Consider the following 22,621-nt stretch of genomic DNA (forward strand, 5'->3'; position numbering starts at 1 on the left):
ACTGCGCACTGCGCACTGCCGCCGGCGGCCGTTGGGGCCCGGCGGAGGGGTGGCGGCAGGTAGGGGGCAGCGGGGGGAGGCCGCCCCGGCGCCGCGTGCTGGGGCCTCGGGACGCCCCGACCTCCCTTCGCTCGGGCGGGCAGGGGCAGCGAGCCCCGGGGCCGCCCCCCTTGCCCCTATAGGCCGCCGAGGGGGCGGGCTGGGGAAGGGGGGGCTGTGGCAGCCGGGGTGCTCGGCGCTGTACGTGGGCGAGCCCGGCCCGGAGGCTGAGAGCGGCCCGGGGGCGGTGCGGGGCTGCCGTGAGGGGGTGCCGGGGGGGTGGTGGTGCCTCTCTGCCGCTCCTCTGCCCGCACTGTCTCGTATATGTATTTTAGGTAGCATATATGGTATTGAAGGGCTCGTGTGGAGCTTCTTGCCGTGGTGCCACAGCACCCTGGAAGAAAGCTCAGGGATGGGGAGCAGCAGGGGAGCTTTCAGCTTTCTCGAGTTACTGAGCTTCTCCCCTGTCTCTGTCAGGAGCCTGGTGGGACAAGTAACCTCTCACACTGGCTTTTCCCATCTTAGATTTATATAACAGTGCAAAACATGGAGTTCTGCATTTTATTTCCTTCAGCTTATCCCTTATTGGCAACCTGCTTGGGGCAAACATGCTGAGAGCCAAGGATGCCCTCTCGCGCCTCTGGCCCCACCGCCGCACGTGCCTGGCACAACTTCCAGCCTCTCGCCTGGCATGGCGTTCGCTGCACAGGCAGCCTCTGCACCCCGAGTGGGCTGCCCTTGCTGAGAAGCAGCTGAAAGGCAAGAATCCGAAGGAGTTAATTTGGCACACCCCAGAAGGCATCGACATCAAGCCCTTGTATTCCAAGAGGGACACAGAAAACCTTCCTGAGGAGCTGCCGGGGGTGAAACCTTTCACTAGAGGACCCTACCCAACCATGTACACATACAGGCCATGGACCATCCGCCAGTATGCTGGCTTCAGCACTGTGGAGGAGAGCAACAAGTTCTACAAGGACAACATTAAAGGTAAGACAGCTGGTTTGGTAGAGGACATCGCCTGGCAAAGCAATCACATGGAGAATTACATCGCAAATGTGATTATGCAGCCTTGTGAGTTCTGATTTCTGCTAGGTTCTTCTCTGTTGCACTTTTTAGATCATTTCTGTAACTGTCCTTGTTTCATTTTGCCATTGAGATGGAAAAATGAATGTGTAATTTGCTATTTTTAGATCTTCTGCTTTGACGCTGACAGATACAAAATTTGGCTGCATCCCAGGGTCCAACCAGTGGAGACTGTGGAGCACTTTAGTTTTGTGATCGTGAGAGAGGTTTGCAGTGGAAAAATCTGCTGAACTTTGTCACTTAGTTAAAATTCTGGCATTAGTGCATTCTGACGTTTTGGGTTTCCCTCTCATATTGTTAAGTTTTAAATGTACTCATATAAATGTATATGAGTAGGATACTGGTAAAGCCAGCTTCCTTAAGTTTGATATTTTCCTTATTTGAGAGCAGTTTTCCTAGTATTTCTGCACAGCATTGTGCTTTGTAGCAGTTCTTTTAGATAATAGCCAGCGTATCATCATAATATACTATTCAGATATGAATCCCAAAACCACTACTAAAAAGTGGTCTGATCTTGATAGAATGCAGCATTTGTTTTACAACAGCGCTGTTTTACAACTAGCAGCTTTTTGAAGAGTGGCTAATTATAACCTTACCAGTCAAAACAGCAGACCACTGAAATTTGCATTCTGAATAATACTTCTGGAAGCTTTTATGTCCCACTTTACTGCCCTTCCTACTCAAAATGTCAATATTTGGGGGGTGGGAGGGGTTGGTTTCCTTACCAGTGTTAGCTAGGATGAAGCAGGTTAGTATTGGCTGCTGTCGTATTCTTGCAAGTATGTCTTTTTCATTCTATCTGTTTATTAAAATCTCTGTAAATTAAGAAATCACAAATGTAGAATATTAAAGATCTGCAAACAAACATTTCAACAAAAAGACTTGTGAATATACTCTGTGTTACTGCTCAAACTTTCTGCTCAAGCAAAAGAGCTAACGTTGGAATATGTTGGCAGCACTGCTCAGTTATTCAAGAGTGATTGTTGCTAGGAATTTTTCATGTTTATTCAAATGTTGACACTGTGATGTTGTCATTTGACCTATTTTTGTGTTAATGGTTGAATTGATAGTGAATTATTTAGCATAGATTGTGAATCTGGCCTAGTTGTTTGTAAAGCATTTTAAATAATTTAATTACAAATAGCTCTGTAATTAGAGGAATGCTGGAAGAGAATTCGTTATCCAGCCTCAGAATCACTGAAGTTCCTATCGATGGGCTGAGCAATGAACTGGATACAAATTTAAACTGCTGTCACTGTGCTTCAAAGCTAACACCTAGCTTTTTAGACCAAAAAGAGTATCTGGGATCCGACAAGAGTTCTGCTGATGTTGAGTAGCTGATTTGCAAAAGGAGCAGATAGAGGTTCTTCAGGAACAGCAACACTGGTGAACGTCTGTGTTTAGTGAAGTTTCAGGTACTGCTTTTAGGTCACTGCAACAAGTCTGCCAGAGCTCTAACTGCCCAGTTCCCTGCTTTGTATGAATAACTTTCTCTTACTGCGGATTTTAGTAATGCAGCACTTCACGTTAGGAAGAAACAACATTTGTGAGCAGAGCCAGGGTATCAGTCTGTGTGCATGTGTTTAATCTGTGATAAAGAGGAGGTAATGTGACCTACACTTGTTACCAGCTAAGCTAAGTACAATTAGCATATGTGAGCCGCAATACTGACCATGTATGCACATTTTTAACTTGTGGCTGAACTACTCTTCAATAATTTGTTAAGCCACATTTTGATTCTGTGGCTGAGGTTGAAGGACTACAATATTTTTTCTCAGTTAAAAGCTTTTTCATTTAAAGCTTAAATTCTGCATAGATTAGAAAACCTTGGATAAGTTTGGGGAGAGAACAGTCTGAGAGAACGTCAAAAATTGATTTATCATCCAAGCCTAGGTGATGTAAAATAAAATTAGGCCCATTTCTTAAAGCAAGCCTGTTTAGCACTTCGAAATCAATCTCTCTCTCTCTTTTTCTCTCTTCCCCTCCCCCTTTTTTTTTCATCTAGCTGGCCAGCAGGGATTGTCAGTTGCTTTTGATCTAGCCACCCATCGTGGTTACGATTCAGACAATCCACGAGTTCGAGGGGATGTTGGAATGGCTGGAGTTGCCATTGATACAGTGGAAGACACCAAAATCCTTTTTGATGGAATTCCTTTGGAGAAAATGTCGGTTTCTATGACAATGAATGGGGCAGTCATTCCAGTGTTGGCAACATTCATCGTAACTGGAGAAGAGCAGGGAGTGCCCCAAGCCAAACTGACGGGGACGATCCAAAATGACATATTGAAGGAGTTCATGGTCCGAAATACATACATTTTTCCCCCAGAACCATCAATGCGGATTATTGCTGACATCTTTCAGTACACCTCAAAGGTATTCATTGTTTAAATGTATTTAGTTCTATTATTATATCTTGTTAACTATGAGTTTGCAGAACTCTTTGCAGAACTCTTTGCAGAATAAGGCAGAAGACAGGAAGACTTCTTGTAGTGAAGAATGAAATGGTTGTGGGAAGAGGAGGGCGGAGAAGTTAAGATCCCAAATCACTTACTGTGTGCATTTTAGGATTATTAAGTTAGGCTGCCAAATGTAAGGCAGCCTTGACTCTGAGGCTGAGCCTGAAAGGAAGGAAGGAAGCTTGGAGACAAGGATTAGGGATGCTATTTTTTGCACAAAAAGTAATAAAAGAAACCACATGGTTAAGAAGTATGGTGCAGCTGTAAGTGGGAACAAAGAGATAAGAAATCTTGAAAGACTTCTGCTATGAAATGGAGCATGAGAAGGAGATAATGAAAGGAGTGAAGTCCTGATATTGTGACTGGAAGTTCGATAGTGCCAAATGTTTTCTTATTTGCAATTCCATTGGAGAGGTGGAACACAGCCTGTAATCAAGTCCAAAGAGGCTTATCATGGTGAATGATAATATAAGCACAATGAATAACGCAAAAAGGTAAAAGCATTTTTACTGTATTGGGAGAGAAGAACAATGAGACTTCATTCAGCTGAAATACACACCTGCAAACGCAACTTAATGGAGATATGTTGTATTGTCAGCCTACAAAGAATGGAATATTTGCGAACATTGATAGTACAATTGTCTGATGTTTTTCCCCTTCTGCTGTCATACACTGTTGTCTTTTATTTTTGTAGTATATGCCAAAATTTAATTCAATTTCAATTAGTGGATACCATATGCAAGAGGCAGGAGCTGATGCCATTCTGGAATTAGCTTATACTATAGCTGATGGCTTGGAGTACTGCAGAACTGGACTTAAAGCTGGCCTTACCATTGATGAATTTGCACCAAGGTGAGCAAAACAAATCTGCAAGTACAAAATTCACTTTGGAAGAGTGAATAAAACCTCTGGAATTGAATCTCAAATGTACTTCATTATTCCTGTACAAGCAACATTAGCAATGCTCATTTTGCAGGTTAATTTTTGTTGTTGTTGTTATGCAATTTCAGCAGTGCAAAAATATATCTGGTTCAACAGACACTTAGATTACATCTATGCTAATAAACTGAATAAAGCTCATTCACAAGCCCAAGCATTGCCAAGGTCTGTTGGGACAGTTGGTCTCTGGTCCAGAAAGGTCCCCAAGCCTTTACATTACATCTAGTATAGATTGCAGAATCCATCAAGAGCTCTTGCAGTTGTTTTATGCTATAGTATGATTGATCTTCTGTTCACTGACACTATTTTGAAATATTTGGAAAAAATCTCCTTAGCAAAGGAAAGCTCAGGCAGTTGAAACAGAATTTACGATTACAAATTTCCTGAAAAGTCAGTTCATTCTGGCCAGCATATTCTCTCTCTGTACAGTGATTGCCAAATTGAGTGGAATCACAGTTTCAGTGGTCTGGTTGTTCTGATTTACAAATTCCCTAACTATACAGTGAGTCCAAAAAAAAGTGTGGATCATACAGCTTGACTGTGCAACAGGCTATTCAAAGCAGCTGAATTAAACTCGCTTTCCAACATTTGTGACAAGACTGAAATGAGACTTATAGAAAAAGATAAAGCTTTATTTTTAGACCTTCTGGTGAGAGAGAATCTGTAAGAGCCTTTAGCAGACTGTTTTGGTAACTAATTGACTGTTAAAAAGTGTGCAGATTTTTTTATAAGGAGTTGTACTTGCTTTAACTGTGCATATTTACATTTATAGATCAAAGAAATTATAAATGGGGAAAAAGTAGATCAATCAGTCTGTTCCTTGTTACGTTGTCCAGTTTGGAACTGATGTTTGATTTGGATTTTGATTAAAATCCTCAGGAGAAGAATGCATGCATGTTTGTAAAATGTAACATCTTCTTGTTCCAAGTAGTTCATGAGCCATACCTACTGTAGTAAATTGTGTCTAGGAGCATTCCCCATTATTGTCTATATGATTGTCTATATTAGTGACCTGCTGGAGCACTGCTTGACCTAGGGCTCCCCCAAAAAACAGTCCCTGAAGACACTTTAACAATTATTGGGGCCATTGCCACTGCTGTTTGCCTGCAGTCATCCTGTTTGGAGACTGAGACAGTTTATTAGCGCAAATATGTGCCATTCCATTACAACTGGCATCAGTGTCTGAGAACATTCCCATCATCTTATGTTAGAGTTATATATTTAAAATAAATTAACCAGGGAACTTGCCACATGACTTTTCCATTACTGAAACAGAATTGTTAGAATGGTTCAATATTTTATCCTGTTTGTGTATTCTCATTGCAGACTTTCTTTCTTCTGGGGAATTGGCATGAACTTCTATATGGAAATAGCTAAGCTAAGAGCTGGGAGGCGGCTGTGGGCTCATCTAATAGAGAAAATGTTTAAGCCCAAGGATCCCAAATCTCTTCTTCTGAGAGCTCATTGTCAGACTTCAGGCTGGTCACTCACTGAGCAGGTTAGAAATTGAACTTCAACTGCTTTCTGATTTATAATGTACATGATTTAAATATGTCCTCAAGTTGCATGTATCTAAAAGGGGTTGCTGTTTTTACTAGCAAAGATGCAGCTTTCTGAATGAGACAACGCGTCTTACTCTGGCAAATGCACACACTAGTATTGGGTCCATCTTTTTGATCACATAAGAGGAAAGCTGTTGTCAAATGCCAGCAGCGTTGCTTCCCAAATTGCTGGTTAGGAAACACTTCAATATTTTGGGCTACCCTATATTGCTCAAGTGAAAGCATTGAAGTTAAGGGCTTTAGATCGTATTCACAAAACAATTTAGGTATGGTGATACCCAGAGTCTCAGTGCCTAACTTTTCATGGTCTGGTTTCATTTCCATACTGAACTTATTGTCTTAAGCATCTGTGCTCCCACTCTAGTGGATACTGAATTGAAAATAGGATCCAAACCTGTTAAGTGGAGAGATGAATGCAGAGAGATGCTTGTGTTAATTCAGGAACGACAGATGAAGCTCTCTCCTGGATTGATTAAATAAGTTATCCCTTTGAGAACGTGGCTGAATGGAGCAGTAGGGGCACCCTTGTCTCAAGCTCACTAGATTGAAAATTCATTCTGGTAGTCAAGGAAGTCATTCACGCTGATATTTCTGACTGCTGAAGAGACCAGTGCTGGTTACAGTTCAGCTGCTTTTCTGAAACTGGGTGCACTTTCTGCTATTTCTTTTGCGTCACATCACAACAAGAAAATAACGCGTTGGACCGCATATGTAGTTACTCAAGTGACATCAGAACTGGATTTCAGTTCTTATTCTGAGGACTGCTTCTCAAACAAAGTCAAGCGATAAGAGTTATTTTTAGATTCTCTTCTCTTTGCAGCAATTGTTATTTAACTTCTGTGTCTTGGTTTTATTTATTTATTTATTTATTTGTTAAACAAATGCAATATTTATATCACAGGAATGCAGTGAAACTAACTGACTTCTGGAACAGTGGCGTTTGTGGGTCCTCAGATTAAAAGTGTTCAATTCTGTTAAATTGACTCTCATTCTCTACTTGGTACTCCAGATTATACATTTGTTTTGGTTAATATCCCAGTTCTCCCATTGGTATCTTTCAATTTTACAGCACCGTCAAGTTTCAGCAGTAACTCCTACCTTTGTAATGCTGTCATTAATGAAAATATTAAACACATTTCGTTCCAAAACACATCTTGAGGATCTTGACTAGTAACCTGACCGCCAGATGTGCTATTCATGACTCCAGGACTTTTGGAATTACAGGATGGAAGTTATCCAGACTAACCATTCCATCCTCTCCAATTTGAGTTTATTAAGTTCTTAACATGCCTCAGGCACTTGGCAGAACCTTTATGCTTCAGTGTTTTCCTTTTCCTTCCAGGATCCCTTTAACAACGTCATTCGTACTGCAATTGAAGCAATGGCTGCAGTGTTTGGAGGTACACAGTCTTTGCATACAAATTCATTCGATGAAGCCTTGGGTTTGCCTACAGTAAAGAGTGCTCGCATTGCTCGGAATACGCAGATCATAATACAAGAGGAATCGGGTATTCCTAAAGTGGCAGATCCTTGGGGGGGATCTTACCTCATGGAGTCCCTCACCAATGATGTCTATGAAGCTGCTTTAAAGGTCAGCTTGCATATTTTTTGTTTTTTTATGATCTGGTGTAGGAGCATCAGGTTTTGTTTTTGTGTTTTGTTTTGTTTTCAGAAGTGTCTTTTTAGAGACTATTTGATATATTGGTGAGTTATTATGAAGGAATTCTTTTACACTCCTGCTTCTGTTATGTTTTTGTAAATGAACCTGATAAAAATACAGTGTGTGTGTGTGTGTGTGTGTGTGTGTGTGTGTGTGTGTGTGTGTGGACTTCAACCTTTTGGCAGATTACATTCAGAAGGGAAATATCTCCATGTGGAACAAATAATCAAGATCTGTTAAGTTCCCATGTGCTCTGGAGATTCCTGATTTTCTTGCATCTCTGTGTTTTGTCCATAAAAGCAAAGATTCTACAGAAGAAGTCAAGCCAATCTACTAGGTGCATGACATCTGTGATATTCTACTTAAGACCTTAAAACTAGTTCTTAAATGCAAGTTTTTATAGCTGCATGAGCATGAGCATGTAGGCAGACAATTGTCTGACCATACATATAGTTATGTAGAACTTATATTTTTTTCTGTTGGATCAAAAATCTTTTTTTTTAAATGTTTTTCAGCTACTATAGCTTACTTGTGTGCAAGCACTACTGTACAGGAGTAGTCTGGGGCAATCCCGAATAAATAATTATTATCTGCCTACGCGCAAGATTTGGGCTGTGGAACTAAAACGCTGCAATTCTCCCTTTGAGCAAATTACTGCTTTTGTGCAAAGTCCCAAAGTCTGTAAATTAACTAAAATAGGCTTAAACACTAACCTGGGACTGCACACACTGCTGTGTTAGCACCCTATCGTTTTGGTCCATGTCAACTAAGATGCTTCTAGACAGTGCCTAGGCATGGTCTGACAGCCATTTTCAGTAGGAAATTTGAATACAGTCACCCTGTTTCGGAGAGGAAAGGACTGTAGTTGTGTGAGAGTTGAACCATGCCATTCCTCTTGTCTTCAGGGTCTGAGAATTTGCCCTGACTTTGTTCAGTTTACTAGTATACACGTAACTACAAAGGCTGGTTGGCAGGCAAGGGTCCATATCTATTCATCTGTTTGCAGAATCAATGCCTTGGATTTTAAGTCTTCATAGAGGGAAGACTGTGGTTGTTACTGGTTAAGTAATATGCTGTGCACTGTTATTGAATCCATGGCATTTTGTTAATAAGAATATTCTTTTTTTTGAGATCTTGCTTAATTTATACCCAAAACCTTTAGTCTGAGATGCAGGTGTATAGGAAATATTCTTCTAGAGCACAAGACTGTATATTTAGGTATAAGTACTACTGTCTGAATTCTTATTAGCAAAAGTGAAAAGCCAGATTTGTGAATCTTGTTACTATATATTTTTTCCATCCTTTTCATTTCTCAGCTCATTGAGGAGATTGAAGAAATGGGTGGAATGGCCAAAGCTGTAGCTGAGGGAATCCCCAAACTTCGGATTGAAGAGTGTGCAGCTCGGAGACAAGCCAGGATTGACTCTGGTAGGGAGCAGGAAGGTGTAAGAAAGGAAAAATTCAAGTAGAATATCTTTATATAAAAGCTTTTTTACACACGCATTTTCATTTGTTTTCACTTCTTAGGTTAGGAGTAACAGATTGTGAGTAATAAAACAGAAAGATTTTAGTCGAATATAGGTGAAAGATTCTGGAAGAGGTGCCAGTGCATGGGAGTCTGCCAAGAGAAATGAATGAAAACAGTCTTGCTTGACATATTTAAAACTAGACTAGACAAAGCTATAGAAAAAATGTCTTTAAATTGTGTCTCCTGAATTTAAAAATGTGACCACCAGCAGATGGCGATATTGAATATATATGGCCGAATTTCTAGTTTTGCTTGAGAAGTATTCATTTTTACTGAAGACCAGAAAACTGCAGTCATCTCAAATTAGAGGATGATGCAGCTCTTTATATGTATACATAATGTACAGTATGTATATATGTGCAGGGATATACATATATATGTGTGTGTGTTTATATTCCACTTTTTGTAGTCTGTGTTCCAGTAACAGAAACTAGGGATTACTAAATGCCTACTTCAAACATATGCTCCAAATGAAAAAGCTCATATATCTCCTTTCATTTTTGAGTTAAGACCATTAGAGAATAATAAATAAAGTTCTGTATTTTCTCTCCCAAGATTAACTACTTCACATTGGTTGGAAGAGTGTAATAATGTTACCAGGCACTGCAAGTGAAAATGTTTTTTAAATCCATATTGGCTGAAAACTACAATACGACTTTCCAACATGATAAATTTATTTTTATTCATGTGGAGTAGTTCTAGATAGGAACTTCACTTTCTTATTTTTCTGGTAAAACAGAAGGGTAAATCCAGAGCTGTGCCAGAGAGCAGCGCTTCTGCTTGTTTCTGTAAGATTCGGCTATGCAAATTTAAAAAGAGAAAAGTAGCTAATGTGTTCTTACTAAATTAGTTTGTAAGATAAATAGCATTCTTTTTCAAATTTGTTTTTTGGGTCAGTATTCACTGAACTGAATGTTCTTACATCTAACCATCTTTCATCATAGTGAAAAATACAGACTTGAAATTTGCTTTATCGGGAAGGACTTAAGTATTTGGAATGTCAAAATAGCTTTAAAGCAAAGCTCAAAATTTTCTTGTCAAAAAAATATTGTGTCCTTTCACAGTAGCTTGCAACTGTATTCTTAGTTTCTGGTGTTTCTGTTGGAATTAGGTTCTGAAGTAATTGTTGGAGTAAACAAGCACCAGCTAGAAAAAGAGGAGACAGTTGAAGTTCTGGCTATTGATAATACTTCAGTCCGTAGCAAGCAGATTGAGAAGATTAATAAGGTGGGAATTACCTTCTCAAAAATAAAAGTTCTTGTACTTTCAGATAGCACTTGAGTAAATATTAAGGAAAGGTGGCTTGCCAAAAAATTGACCCTCAAATTTGGGAGGATCCAGTCTAAAACGTAGTGGATAAGCTGGATTTCCGTTTAACAACTTCAGTGGAGACTGATGGAGACCCCAAAGAAACAAAGTGTTAAAATCCAAACAAAAAAGTTTTCATTATGTTCATTTGGTTTTAATCATCAGAGCATTTAAATAGTCTCATAAATATATGTCTGATCTTTCAAATCAAGAGCTTTGTATTTTCTGAAAATAAGATAGAAAATAACTATGCAATGTTTTGCTCTAAAAGTGTGTAACATTACTTCAACACTCAGACTGTTTGGTGCAGCCTGTCAGATGCTATTAAGGAATGTTCTTTACAATCAGCAGTCAAGATTCAGTTTTACAATTAGTAAAAAAAAAAAAAAAAAAGGAGAAAATTGTTTTAGAGTTGCTTAATGGACTTGTACACATGCTTTAAGGCTTGAGATGCCTTTCTGATTTTAGCCTTTTTGAAAGACAAGGTGTATGGTGGTAATAATTGCATTATTCCATACCTCTGACATAAATATCTGAAGCCAGAAAGTCTTAGCGGAACACACTGGACTTCCCAATTCACCTTGTTGTTTGTTTTAATTGAATATTTTTACTCTCCACTTAAGGTGAAGGCTCATAGAGATCAAGCAGCAGCCCAGCAATGTCTTGCTGCTCTAACACAGTGCGCTGCTACTGGGGAAGGCAACTTATTGGCGCTTGCAGTGGAGGCGGCACGTGCAAGGTATTGCAGGGGGGATAGAAATATCCAACTGCTATTAAAAATTGATTGTTCATTTTCATCTTTCAACTGTTTGGGGAATGCTGTCAGCAAGTTTGATATCTCGAGATGTTTTGGGTTTTTATTCAGAGGTGGAAGTAAAAGGTGGCTGTAGTTTGAGATCGTAGGATAGACTACTGTGGTTTGCCATCTCTTAAAGCTGTGTTTTAATATCTCTTCAAGAACAATATTGATACTAAGTATGTCATAAAATGATGATATTCACACACATTCTGTTGTTTACAGCTCAAGCTCTTATTGGTTTCAGAACATAACTAGATTTCTCTGATTTTCCACCCTGCTGTTTTGTAGGTTAGAGAGCTTAAAAAGATGTGAAAAGGGATGTACACAGTCTCATCATGGTCTGTTGTTTCATCCTTCCTTGCACCACAAATTGGTGTGAAAACATTTTATGGTTGAAGGAGAAATAAGCTTGCTTAGTCAGGCAAAGATGTAAAAGATGTAAAAGGATAGTGAGGCATCCTTTAGAGTGCTGTGGAACATTTACTCTTTTCATCTAAGTTGTTTTTTAAAACTGTTTTCAATCCCATTGCAAACTAACAGTTGATCTCTGGAATGTCTCACATCTGTCTGTTCTTTAATTCAGTGGCCCAGAAATGAGCAAACCAAACCTACTCCTTATTGAGGTGCTGTCTTATTTTTTTACTGTGATTTCTCAAAATCCTTCATTCCATTTTGTTCAACACATGAACAAACTAACAGCCACATGTTCAATACATTTGCTTCCAAGAGAGCTTGTAAGGACTCTCAGCAGCATGTCAACACTTGTCTTTGAACTGTAGAGGTCATTAGAGGGTAATGCTGGACTTAGCAGGGATTCATGTCTCCTGGTTTCTCTACTTAATGACCTTGTTTTTATTATTTGTAAAAGTATTAATGGACTGCAACTCCTTTTTGTAAGTAAGGTGCAAATACAAAACAAAAATCCTGCATCTGCCCCCAGAACTGTGTAGCCTGTGTCCCCTATGGTATGACCACAGCAGGAAATCATCATTACATCTGATAAAGAGCATTTGAAGGAGTTTTGTGAGCTCTGTGAATGTCTACAGGGAGCTCTTCTGTAAAGGGTAACATGGAAAAAGATTTTCAAGTGAAAGTGCTTTCATCCTTAACAAGTGGTGGATGGAGGCCAGTGCTACTACCATGTTAGAGACCAGTGGCTGTCTCCAACTGAATGGAAAAGGATGGGTTTTCAGAATGAAGGTAAATAATTTAATACAATTGAAATAAAAGGAGTAGCACAGAATTTCAGTCTTGATCTATGGAAAAGGTCTCCATGGACTAATGCGGAGATTTCAGTGCTGACCAACACAAGTAGAAAAGTCCTGCTACTATTGCAACCCAAGTAGGGAGGCAGGCCAAAGCTATTAGGGAATGGGAGCAGTACTGCTTCTCTTCTGTGCCTTATTTTTAATGAGAAGCCACATTATAAGAAGGTGGGTGGAATTAGGTAGTGCTGTGAGATGGATGCTCTCATCTCCCTCATCTGCAGTACTGCATTTTTCCTTCCCCCTCCAAACTTGCCCTTTCTGCTGTGCCAGCTATCAGTAATGGAAAAGAAAGGCCTGAAGTGTAATGTATTCAGTGCTGCTTCTTTCTCTGCCCAGCCAATGTCCTCACAGTACAGGCTCTATCACATGATTACACAGTGCTGCCTCTTTTAATGGTGAATGATTAAGTTTGCTGAGTATGCAACAGATGAGCTGAGAAAGAAAAAGCAAAATAGCAAGGGAGTCACAGGAAGTTAAGTATCTCTCTGAAATTTATTGAAGGATTCAGTTAATACAGCAGAAGTCCATCTTCAGTTATATAGTATGCTTGGTGGATTATGTACGGTTAGAATCAGACAATAACTACTGGAACTGGAAACAGCAGAAGAGGAGCTGAGTACAATTCATTTGGCCACCTCTTTCCAAAAGCATGTGGACAAGAAGTTGTAACTTGTGCAAATATGACATAAAGCAATAATATCCTGTGTCCTCTGAGCATTTCATATTAAAAGCTTAGAGGATAGTTAATTTAATTTTTGGCTAAGAGTAGCTTATAGCTAAATGTAATATGGCAAGAAAAAGTGCAAATTCCATGGCATGAAATGTATCTAGCAGTGGCCAGATGGATGGAGTTTTATCTCTGTATTTGTAAGCATACTTTCAAACTGTGTTATAAGGGTAGTATTTTTCTTCATTTAACTTTGACAGTTTGTAACAAGTTGTATTCATTTCTTTGTATGTATGTATTTATGTGTGAATTCCTTAGTCTCTTCCCATTCACATATAATTTTTACTGAATATATTGATGAAAAATATCATCAGGAGCTCAGCAGCGTACCTTCACAGTCATTACGCAGTACTGACTCTCAATTAATTTCATATCAGAAATAAGAAGCTTGCTGTAATGGAGTTACTAGCTAAACTGCTCTTTCTCCACAGATGAGTTGCTTTTTCTTTCTAATCAGATTGTTCTTCCTCAGTCTTCAGGTTGTGGGCTGAACTGTAGTTTGAGCATAACATCATCTTTTTGGTACAGGTCTGCATGATAGATTTTTCACAGGAAGATAGAATCTGTTAAGCTCAAGATTTTTAAATGCTTTGGGGCAGACACTGTTATTTCTTGCATTTGTACAAAGCTGAGGACAGCCCAACCCAGTGTGCTTCTGGCAATTGTACTACATCAGTAAAAGGTGTATTATTTCTTGCATGCAGTGTCTCCAGCAGCAAACAAAGCTTGAAAGTGGCGTATAACTGAATTTCCCATCTTTACTAAATACTAAAATATAAACAGCAAAGGAAAGGCAAACAAATTACAGTAAACAGTTTAGGCTCCACACTACTTTTTTGTATATTCTTTCTTTTTTTTTTCCTCCTGACTTTTATATTTTGAATTTTAGTCTGATGGTACTATCAGTCCAAGTACAAGATCTTGCAAGCTGAGCATTAAAAAATTCCCAATTAAGAGAACTTGATTCAGCTTGCTGAAATATTTTGCTGTGCAACAGTCTCAGTTGCCTTATCTTTTGTAAAATCACTTCTCACATCAGAAAAATGTGTGAGTTTTTTATTTTCTTTTTTTCTTTTTGTTAATACTCTTACATGTTCTATTAGTGGATGACACTAGAGTGAGTCAGAAGCTCAGAGTTGTAGGACCAAGGAGAACCATGTGTAATTGAATTTGCTCCTGGAGCAAGGCAAATAATTGGGCCACTGCCAGTGATTTCTGTATTCTGTCTTTATGTAACCCTCCTAACAGCATTAATGTTTTGCTTCTGTATCTTAGGTGCACTGTTGGAGAAATAACAGATGCAATGAAGAAGGTGTTTGGGGAGCATAAAGCCAGTGACCGAATGGTGAGCGGAGCTTATCGCCAGGAGTTTGGAGAGAGTGATGAAATTCTTTATGCCATCAACAGGTGAGAATAACTTCTAAAGAAGCTGAACACAGCATTACATTCAATCCATTCGACATTTGTGATACTCACTACTCGCTAGAAAAGCATTCCCCAAGACATGGGTACAAAATAGCATAAATTAATCCCAAAAATGATTGAAGAGCAAAACAAACACCGGCACACGCATTCTTATGCCTGTAAGCAGAATGAGAAGAATTAAGTGCAATAAGAGGACAGTCAGTACTTACTCAAACCTTTATTTGCTTGTAAACAAAATCCACTGAGGTGGTTTTATGGTTTGAGGCTTTTGTTCAAATAGACCAGTCAGCCTTAAGATTAAGAATTTGTGAAACATTGCCTGAAATCCCCATAAACAGCATTGCTTCTTTTGAAGACTATGTAATAATAATCTCTACAAATATTTCCAGCAATTCATATTTGCAAAATCTGGTTTTGGTCAGTCCATAAGTTGTCCCTGTAGCTTCACTCTTAATGTTCCTAACATTCTAAGGCTAAAATCTGTCTGGATATCCACATACAGAATCACAGAATCACAGAATCACTGAGGTTGGAAGGGACCTCTGGAGATCATCTAGTCCAACCCCCCTGCTCAAGCAGGGTCACCTAGAGCACATTGCACAGGATTGCATCCAGGCGGCTTTTGAATATCTCCAGAGAAGGAGACTCCACCACCTCTCTGGGCAACCTGTTCCAGTGCTCTGTCACCCTCACAGTGAAAAAGTTTTTCCTCATGTTAAGATGGAAGTGTCTGTGTTTCAGTTTGTGCCCATTGCCTCGCGTCCTGTCGCTCGGCACCACTGAAAAGAGTCTGGCCCCATCCTCTCGACACCCTCCCTTCAGATACTTGTACACATTGATAAGATCTCCTCTCAGCCTTCTCTTCTCCAAGCTAAACAGGCCAAGCTCTCTCAGCCTTTCCTCATAAGAGAGATGCTCCAGTCCCCTAATCATCTTTGTGGCCCTTCGCTGGACTCTCTCCAGTAGTGCCACATCCCTCTTGTACTGGGGAGCCCAGAACTGGACGCAGTACTCCAGATGTGGCCTCCCCAGGGCTGAGGAGAGGGGGAGAATCACCTCCCTCCACCTGCTGGCAACACTCTTCCTGATGCACCCCAGGATACCATTGGCCTTCTTGGCCACAAGGGCACATTGCTGCCTCATACTTAACTTGGTGTCCACCAGCACTCCCAGGTCCTTCTCAGCAGAGCTGCTTTCCAGCAGGTCAACCCCCAACCTGTACTGGTGCATGGGGTTATTCCTCCCCAGGTGCAGGACCCTGCACTTGCCTTTGTTGAATTTCATGAGGTTCCTCTCTGCCCACCTCTCCAGCCTGTCCAAGTCTCTTTGAATGGCAGCACAGCCCTCTGGCGTATCGGCCACTCCTCCCAGTTTTGTATCATCAGCAAACTTGCTGAGTGTGCACTCTGTGCCTTCATCCAGGTCATTGATGAAGAAGTTGAACAAGACTGGACCCAGTACTGACCCCTGGGGGACACCGCTAGCTACAGGCCTCCAACTAGACTCTGTGCCGCTGATCACAACTCTCTGAGCTCTGCCATTCAGCCAGTTCTCAATCCACCTCACTGTCCACTCATCTAACCCACACTTCCTGAGCTTGTCTATGAGGATGCTATGGGAGACAGTGTCGAAAGCCTTGCTGAAGTCTAGGTAGACAACATCCACTGCTCTCCCCTCATCTACCCAGCCAGTCATTCCATCATAGAAGGCTATCAGATTGGTTAGGCATGATTTCCCCTTGGTGAAGCCATGCTGACTACTCCTGATCACCTTCTTTTCCTCCACATGCGTGGAGATGGCTTCCAGGATGAGCTGCTCCATCACCTTTCCAGGGATGGAGGTGAGGCTGACTGGCCTGTAGTTCCCTGGGTCCTCCTTCTTGCCCTTTTGGAAGCCTGGGGTGACACTGGCTTTCTTCCAGTCCTCGGGCACCTCTCCTGTTCTCCATGACCTTTCAAAGATGATGGAGAGTGGCTTAGCAATAACATCCGCCAGCTCCCTCAGCACTCCTGGGTGCATCCCATCAGGGCCCATGGATTTGTGGGTGTCAAGTTTGCTTAAATGATCTCTAACCCACTCCTCCTCCACCAAGGGAAAGTCTTCCTCTCTCCAGACTTTCTCTCTTGCCTCCAGGGTCTGGGGTTCCTGAGGGCTGGCCTGACCAGTAAAGACTGAAGCAAAGAAGGCATTCAGTAACTCTGCCTTCTCTGCATCCTTCGTCACCAGGGCACCCACTCCATTCAGCAAAGGGCCCACATTTTCCCTAGTCTTCCTCTTGCTACTGATGTATTTGAAGAAGCCCTTCTTGCTGTCCTTGACATCTCTAGCCAGATTTAATTCCAAACGGGCCTTAGCCTTCCTCGTCGCATCCCTGCATACTCTGACAACATTCCTATATTCCTCCCAAGTGGCCTGTCCCCCTTTCCACTTTCTGTAGACTTCCTTCTTCTGGTTGAGTTTTGCCAGGAGCTCCTTGCTCATCCATGCAGCTCTCCTCCCTCCTTTGCTTGACTTCCTACTCATAGGGATGCACCGCTCTTGAGCCTGGAGGAAGTGATGTTTGAATATTAACCAACTCTCTTGAACACTCCTTCCTTCCAGGGCCCTCACCCATGGGATTCCTCCAAGTAGGTCCCTGAAGAGGCCAAAGTTTGCTCTCCTCAAGTCCAGGGTTGCGATCCTACTTGGTGCCCTGCTGCCTCCTTGCAGGATCCTCAACTCCACCATCTCATGGTCACTGCAGCCAAGGCTGCCCCCAACCTTCACATCTTCCACCAGTCCTTCTTTGTTTGTTAGTACGAGGTCCAGCAGCACACCTCTCCTTGTTGGCTCCTCCACCACCTGGGTCAAGAAGTTGTCACCAATGCTCTGCAGGAACCTCCAGGACTGTTTGTGCCTAGCTGTGTTGTCTTTCCATTGGATATTGGGGTGGTTGAAGTCCCCCATGAGAACCAGGGCCTGGGATTGTGAGGCTACTTCCAGCTGTCTGTAGAAGGCCTCATCGACTTCCTCTTCCTCATCAGGTGGCCTGTAGTAAACACCCACAACAGTGTCACCCGTGCTAGCCTGCCCTTTAATCCTTACCCATAGGCTCTTGACTCGCTCTTCACACACCCCTAGGCACAGCTCAATACATTCCAGTTGCTCTCTCACCTAAAGAGCAACTCCACCACCTCGCTTTCCTGGCCTGTCTTTCCTAAAAAGCACATAGCCATCCATGACAGCACTCCAGTCATGCGAGCTATCCCACCATGTCTCTGTAATGGCAAAGAGATCATGGCCCTGCGACCGCACACACATCTCTAGTTCTTCCTGTTTGTTCCCCATGCTGCGTGCATTGGTGTACAGGCATTTCAGGGAGGTGGTCGAGCATGCAGGTTTCCCAGGAGGGATACAAGAGGGTCCTCCATAGCCACATCCCATGCGCACTTCCCTGGCTGCATTCACCTGCTGGAGGCATCCTGACTTGAGCAGTCTTTTGCCAACTACCCTGTCACTATAACTCTCCCCTTCCCCCATCTTTCCTAGTTTAAAGCCCTCCTTACCAGGTTGGCCAACCTGTTGGCAAAGACCCGCGTGCCCCGCCTCGTGAGGTGGATCCCATCTCTCGCCATCAGTTGTCGATCTTCAAACAGGGTCCCATGGTCGTAGAAACCAAAACCCTGTTGCCAACACCAGCGGCGCAGCCAGTCGTTAACCTGGAAAGTCCGTCTCCTCCTCCTCTCATCCATCCCCCTCACTGGCAGGATTGAGGAGAAGATGACCTGGAGACTTCCAGTTTATGGGTGTTACTTAGTCGTATCACTAGAGAGAAAATATCAGAGGATGGGAGTATGTGCGAAAACAGTATCTCTTTGTGTCTTTTGTCAGCTTCTGCCTTTGCTGCTGTCCTCATGGGTGAGGAGGCAAATTGCTCTAGTAGGTGATAATGTAATATGAATTGATCCCCCACTACGCTGGGACTTACACATTAAAGAGTTACAGGATCTCTGAAAAGGAATGTCCTGATGGCTTCACAATGGTGATGTTTAGCCTGACTTGAAAGCAGTTGTTCATGGGGATTTTTTTATTTTAAATGCCAAGATAAGTATTTATAATCATGGCTTTACATGAAACCGAACCATTCCTTGAGAAACAAGATGTACCTCCCTTTTTCACACACATGCGTTATGTCTAGGGTCATATGTACCATTTAGTAAATATGGTAATAAAACTGGTTTTGCTACATACTATCTTTGCACAGCCCTTGAAAAGTGGAATTTCAGAGTTGCCCCACTCTTAACTCAAGGCCTGAATTGCAGTCACTCAGGTAGTCTTAGCCTGGCAGGCTTGGAGCACCTAGAGCTCTTCTCTTTGGGAGAGAACCTAAGTGCAGAGGAATAAGAAAATAAGAATATGGGAATACAAAGCAATACAGAGAAAAGGATTTTAAGAAATCACATATCAAGTCAGATACCTACTTCATTTATATCCTTAACAGCCCTTCTGTTCTGCAGGCCCAGCTTCTTTAGATCTTCAAGCAGAAGCTTTGTCAGTCTGGTTTCCCCAGCTCTTTTGACATATTCCTTTTCAAACTGGCCAAGTCTTCCCCCCCCACACTTGCATGAAGCTTTTTCCTGTCCTGGCATCACCTTCTGGGGTTGTTCAAACCTTTGCTAATAAATGCTTTATCTCGAGTCACTCTTTTCCCGAACACTGGATTCATACAGTGACTACCCCAGCCGTGTCAGCAGATGGTTTCAAGCTGCTCCAAATCCATACAATCTGTCATTAATAGAATGCGCAGAATAGTATAATATTAAAAACCCACTTTTAGTAGTATTTCTGAGAGTAATCTTAGTGTCCCACTCCAAGATAGAGACTGGCAGTACTTGGATAATGAGACGTAAGATGAAAGATTGATCTCTGAGGCTGTGGTTATAAGGTTGCTTTAATCCAGCATAAATCTGGACTGCCACTAACCTAGAAAAAAGGGAGGCACTGGAATGAGTGCATGGAATGGGGGATATAGGTCATCCTTTTCTGCACAGACTTGTGCCTAGTTGAATGATGATGTGTAAATGCACAGCATGAGGTCTAGGACCCGTCTCTGTATTCCATGTTCCATGTAAGTACTTTTGAAATCCTGGGTCCTAATTATTCTTAAAATCTGAGAATTGTGCTTTAGTTACTTGGAATTCAGCTCATTAAAGCCTCAAAGAATGCAATGTTTTGGCTGTTGCAAAGCAGAAAAGTAGTGGAGGGTTTTTCTTATTAAAAAAAAAAATTATTGTTCATGATAGTAAATAGAAGAAATCTGTTAGTAACCATTTAACATGAATGTTAAAATAGTATGCAGACTACACAGACCAACCATGACCTGGAAGACCCTTTGATTTAATGTAGAAAAATTATGCTATGGTTGCAGACAGTGCTTTTTTTTTATTTGTGGAAATGCTTTTAATGAATCACAGTGACTTACAGTGTTACAACATATGTTTCCAATCAGAGTTAACAAGTTCATGGATCATGAAGGGCGCAGGCCTCGTGTACTTGTCGCAAAGATGGGCCAAGATGGCCATGACAGAGGAGCTAAAGTTATTGCTACAGGTTTTGCAGACATTGGCTTTGACGTGGACATAGGTCCCCTCTTCCAGGTATGACTGAATTAGCAGTGTCTGTTCCAGTGTATTCTGAATGCAGTGATTTTCCCTGTGATGCTTGATCAGCAGCCCGATTGAGACTAACTGTGATCTGTAATGTAATCCTTTTTCCATATAGACACCTCGAGAAGTGGCCCAGCAGGCGGTTGATGCAGACGTGCACTGTGTGGGTGTGAGCACACTCGCAGCAGGTCATAAAACGCTTGTGCCTGAACTCATCAAAGAACTCAATGCCCTTGGCCGCCCAGACATTCTTGTCATATGCGGAGGTGTCATCCCACCTCAGGTACGGGTCAATATCCATTTCCGTCAAGACCAGGAGACTGTTTTATTTCAGTCTCTGCTGTTTTTAGCTATTTCCTATATGTCAGAGTTGAGTTACACTGCTGTATGCTGCTGCGTATGATCACCAGGGTCAGTATAGATCTGCAGGATGGTCACAAAGTGCTGTCAGGTCTCATTGATGTGGTTTTTCGTACACCCTGTCCTGGTTTAACTTACAGTGTTTGTTGGATGGAATATTAAGTTGTGTGTAAAGACTAGCCTCAGGGAGATGTTCTTTATGTTCTGTTGTTTCTGATTACCAGTACTTTGCATATTACTGATAAAGGCCAGCTCCTGTCTTGAGAGACTTCATGACTACCAGTAATAGTTCCGAAGAGGCATGGCTGTGAACTAAGACACATGGCAGGTCCCAACACCTATAGGCTACACATCTCATTCTCTGTTTAGTCCCTCCTCATGTTCCCTAATGGGCTTAGGGTTGCCTCTCACTCCCTCTCCTTAACTATTTTTTATAAACTGTTCAACAGTTTGCCAATTTGCCTTTCAGTCTCATTTGTCCTGAAATTTTCCTTAGCTCATCCACAAAGTGCGTGGCTGCTTCACCTTTAGGGTTTTCTTCTGTCTAGAGAGATTCAATTTGATTTTTTTATATAAATCTCCTGTTATTCCCTTTTCCCAGACTTCTTGCTTCTCCAACCAATCAGATAAGTGTTCAGGAAAGACAGACTTTTAAAATGAACAAGCAGAGCTCTACTAGTGTTTTTTGGAGAACCAAACCATGCTCTGTCCAGTGTCTCTCCATGAGATGCTAACAGCCCATGGTTGAAACAGGTATAATATATCCTATATATAAGTGAGACTACATAGCTGCTTCCCAAGTCTTTTTTGAAATTTCAGAACAATCATAAAATTGGAGTAATTTAGGTTTGAAAGGGACCACTGACAGTCATCTGGTCCAAGCACTCACTCAAAGCAGCATTTTTGAAAGGTAGATCAAAGTTAGTTTGGTTAATTCAGGGTCACATCCAGTTGTTTTTTTGAATATCTTCAAGGATCTGACATTAATCTGATGTTAAACAGGTAAAACCTTTTCTGTGGGTGTGTTTTAGTATTTCTTTTTTCCTCCTAATTGTTGTTCTTGCCATTTCCCTTGATGCTGTCTTGCCCTTTCTGGGAGTTGATGCATATGCTTTCTCAGGCCCAGCATGTAGTATAGAGCACGCACCTACTGTAATAGTCAATTTTCTGTTGCAGTATTAACTATAGATCTTAAATTTCTTCTGAACAGGATTATGACTTCCTCTATGAAGCTGGCGTTACCAGTGTATTTGGTCCAGGGACTCGTATTCCGAAAGCGGCTGTCCAAGTGCTGGATGATATTGAGAAGTGCCTGGATAAGAGGCAGCAATCTATGTAATGCTGAAATTTCACACAACGCAATCAGTCTTATAATAATTACTTATAATCATCAGCAAGGGTTGGCCAGCCACATACCTTTGGTTCCACTGCCCTGTGGCCTGGTGTTTTGTGCTTTCTAAGAAAGTTATAAATTCTCTGGCTTGTTCTATGTGAAGGTTATTTATGTATGTATCCACATGAAAATTTTATCTCTAGAACTATGAAGGCAATTCAGTAAGTGGGTTTGGTGGTTTTTTTTTTTTTTCACATATACTGCTAAATAAAACATCTGTTCCAGCTGTTTGGTTATTCCATTGATCCCTTTTACATATGGATTACTTCTTTTGAAATTTTGGAATCAGGTATTTGGCAGGTATTTTAGACGTAGAAGTCTTCAGGCAAAATCACTAAAGTTCAGCAGAGATTGAATCCTACAACACTTTGATGTTAATCTGACTCAACTCGCTTTAGAAAGGTCCAAGTAGATATGCCATAATTTTTC

At 41.4% G+C, this 22,621-nt stretch overlaps 1 protein-coding gene across 1 annotated transcript; it reads left to right on the forward strand.

Annotated features, from left to right (window-relative positions):
- The first annotated feature begins 14 nt into the window (after positions 1-14).
- Positions 15-22,420, forward strand: MMUT (methylmalonyl-CoA mutase). Its single transcript, XM_067294417.1, has 13 exons — positions 15-59; positions 614-1,026; positions 3,128-3,495; positions 4,273-4,430; positions 5,844-6,015; positions 7,422-7,670; positions 9,056-9,167; positions 10,379-10,494; positions 11,199-11,314; positions 14,645-14,776; positions 20,283-20,430; positions 20,555-20,722; positions 22,010-22,420. Exons 2-13 carry the CDS (start codon positions 648-650, stop codon positions 22,136-22,138), a joined length of 2,247 nt encoding a protein of 748 aa, XP_067150518.1. The 5' UTR covers positions 15-59; positions 614-647; the 3' UTR covers positions 22,139-22,420.
- The last annotated feature ends 201 nt before the right edge of the window (positions 22,421-22,621 follow it).

Source organism: Apteryx mantelli, chromosome 3 (genome assembly GCF_036417845.1).
Source record: "Apteryx mantelli isolate bAptMan1 chromosome 3, bAptMan1.hap1, whole genome shotgun sequence".
In the NCBI taxonomy this organism is placed as follows: Eukaryota; Metazoa; Chordata; class Aves; order Apterygiformes; family Apterygidae; genus Apteryx; species Apteryx mantelli.